Below are 2,850 nucleotides of genomic sequence, written 5' to 3' on the forward strand. Positions count from 1 at the left end.
GCCAAACGACAGTCGATGCGTGGTACAAACAATCCCTCGCGCCGTAATCGTCTCGTCCACTGTGGTTGCTTTTGTCGTTGGAGAACGTGTCGCGCAGCAAGCAAGTGTGTGGCCATGGACTTAGGTTGGGCCTCGACCTTGATGGTGGGTAGAACGAAAGGGTGCCGCAAATCCACATCCATTCTGTCGCTCGTTAAGTGGAAAAAATGGTTGTGGTTTCCATCTATCAATGTATCAACGCATCGCTCCATGACGGCGTGTGCATTTTGCACGCAAGGTGCTTTGAGAACGGGTCGGGTAGTCCCGTCATGAGAGACGACGTCTTGGAGACGCGGTATCAACATGTTGACGTCTAACCTCGTTTCCATGTCAGTTATTGGACCCACTCGCACGGCGCATGCGTGGGCTCGACTACGACAAAGGTCGGGCTGGTGGCGCCCTTGTTGATGACGATGCCGAGGCTGCCAAAGAACGCGTCCCGTCGCTCGATCGTCACGGGCTGCGACGTGATATCGACGCGGCGCTGCAGCGCGAGGCGACACACTTCGGTTGCGCCGCTGCTGTAGAGCACGATGTAGCAGTCAGACCCGCGCTGGCTCAGGCCCGGGCACGCGCGAAAGGCCGCATTGACATAGAAGAAATTGTAGATCGAGCAGCCGTGCTGGCGGACGCAACCGGCCGACCTCAGAAACACCGGCAGCAGAAGACGCTGCTTCCAGTCGGTTGCGCCGACGGTCGTATACCGCGTCGTGATGGCCTTGGCGAGAAGCGCTAGACGGCAAACTAGTACGTTGCAGCACGTCAAAGCAACGCACCTGAGGCGCCGCCGTCGTCACTGGACGGAGCGCGCGCAAAATACAGGAACGGAAGCGCAGCAATGAGGAGATGGAAGAGCAGGAATCTCCAAAAGATTTGGATGGTACTGGGCTCCTGACCTGCGAAAATCATCCCGTAGAGCCGCACGAGGAGGTTGCTTTGGGCTTGGAGATACGTCAGCGGACCCGCAAGAAGCGTCGCGAAGACCGCGAGAAGGGTCGGGTTCGCGGGCCGGTACCGCGCTTCCCAGTGGTAGTGCTTGAGCGCTCTGGAGAGGAGTGCGAGGGACCCGTATGCGAACCACACCTAAACGAGTCGTGAGATACAAGAGTGAGAGTGAGAGCCTCGCACCGTGCGGGAGAGGTACATGCAGCCGAGGATCGCATGAGCCAAAGCTTCAAGCTGGGACACTGCAATCGTCGACGACCCGACGACGGGCACGCTGAGCCAGAGGTCAAGCGTCCTTGCCGTCACAAGCAGCGGGTCCAGGATGACCAGCGACGTCGGGTCGCCCACGATCACGTCGCAGCGGCTGGCCGCGAGCCGATAGCACTGGCGGTGCAGCCGTCGGACTGGCAGCACATACGTGCGTCGAACCAAAAGCGCAGTGTACAGGGCGAGCGCCACGCGGAAGCCCAAGATGCCGTAGAGAAACTGGGGTGTGCGCGCCACGTGAAACAGCTCATAGACAGTCAAGTCGTCGTCGTCGTTGTCGCTGGAGGCGAACCAGACGCAGAGCACGGACGCCCGCAGCGAAAACAATCGGTTCTCTTGGCACCCGCCCGCGACTGAAGACGACGACGTGTTCTGAACAACGGCGCACACGAGCGACTGGAGCCGGGCCGAGAGGAGCCCGCCCGTGTGGAGCTCGTACAGTGCGCACTCGGTCGACATGTTGAGTGTGCTTCGGTAGACGTCCGTGTTAGTCTCGCGGTCGTAGGTGTAGCTAGCGCCACATGCAAAGGCGGTGTCGTTGTAGCTACAAGCCATTTCGATCGTTGGATATTGCTGTCGTCATATACCGCGCGGAGGCTGCGGCGAGCCAGAGAGGGCTCGCTTCTGCCCACGAGAGGTGCGACGTGTGGCTGGTGACAGTAGGCACCGAGATGGTCCACGGAAAGGCCTCGTATAGATATGCGTCGAGCGGCTACGCCAGCAAACCGTGAGACCACCGACGATTTAAAAGAGAAAACGCCGACAGCGACTATGATGTAGAGACTCATGAGGGCGCTGCAGATGACAGACGGTAAATTCCAGCGAACGTCACTGGGCAGTGTGAGCTGCGGACCCGGGAACGGCGCGACTGCCGTCATTGCTGCCTGTCTACGCTCTGGCGATTGATTGCGTGTGGTAATTATAGCCCGATTGGATTTAGTAACGACGTAGAAATAAGCGCGTAAATTGATGGCATACAGTACAGTGTACATGTAATGTGCAGGCCGCGATATCGTGCCGCCTAGACAGTGGTTTAGACGGTGTGATCTCCATCCACGCCATCCCAGATGGTCGCCGGGAGTCGAAGGATCGTCATCTTGACATCCCACGGCGCGCCATGCCAATCGTGCTGCTGATGCGCGCGGTGATGTTATCGGAAAAGTCAGGATAGGGTCGACGCCTTTGGAATGCAACGTATCTTTGAGACAGTCTTGATGCAATACTACTTGACGGGAAAAAGTCGCGCGATGCGGCCATACAAACACCACATGTACTCGAGCGGATCGGAAAACATGAATGGTATTTCTCAGCTTAGACGCAAAAGCACGACGGGCCGTGGAGGTCGTGGCCAGCGTAGAAAGGGACGGCCGGCAATGGCGGAAAGCAGAGCCGCGAGAGGTCCGTGTCCAGGTCGAGCACCTCGAGCGACAAGTCGGGCTGGCCATACATGGTCCACGTCACGGGCGGCGAGAGCGCGTAGCCGCCGGCTGGTGCGACCATGGGCTGCGGCATCGGCGTCGCATGCTCGTTGGTCGTCTTGCGCTTCGACTTGTTCGTCGGCTCGGCGGGCGGTGTCTCGAGCGCGAGCAGGATCGCGTC

General features: G+C 59.2%; 1 protein-coding gene across 1 annotated transcript; it reads right to left on the reverse strand.

The window, feature by feature from the left end:
* Window positions 1-373: 373 nt before the first annotated feature.
* On the reverse strand, window positions 374-1,869 carry SPRG_12108 (hypothetical protein; the record flags this gene model as incomplete). The annotated part of the gene is made up of 4 exons (XM_012351616.1): window positions 1,839-1,869; window positions 1,168-1,795; window positions 816-1,122; window positions 374-771 (listed from the first exon to the last, which is right to left on the reverse strand). The coding sequence occupies exons 2-4, from the start codon at window positions 1,708-1,710 to the stop codon at window positions 374-376; spliced, it is 1,248 nt and encodes a 415-aa protein (XP_012207006.1). The 5' UTR covers window positions 1,711-1,795; window positions 1,839-1,869.
* Between the last annotated feature and the right edge of the window lie 981 nt (window positions 1,870-2,850).

Source organism: Saprolegnia parasitica (assembly GCF_000151545.1).
Source record: "Saprolegnia parasitica CBS 223.65 unplaced genomic scaffold supercont2.83, whole genome shotgun sequence".
Classification (NCBI taxonomy): Eukaryota; Oomycota; class Saprolegniomycetes; order Saprolegniales; family Saprolegniaceae; genus Saprolegnia; species Saprolegnia parasitica.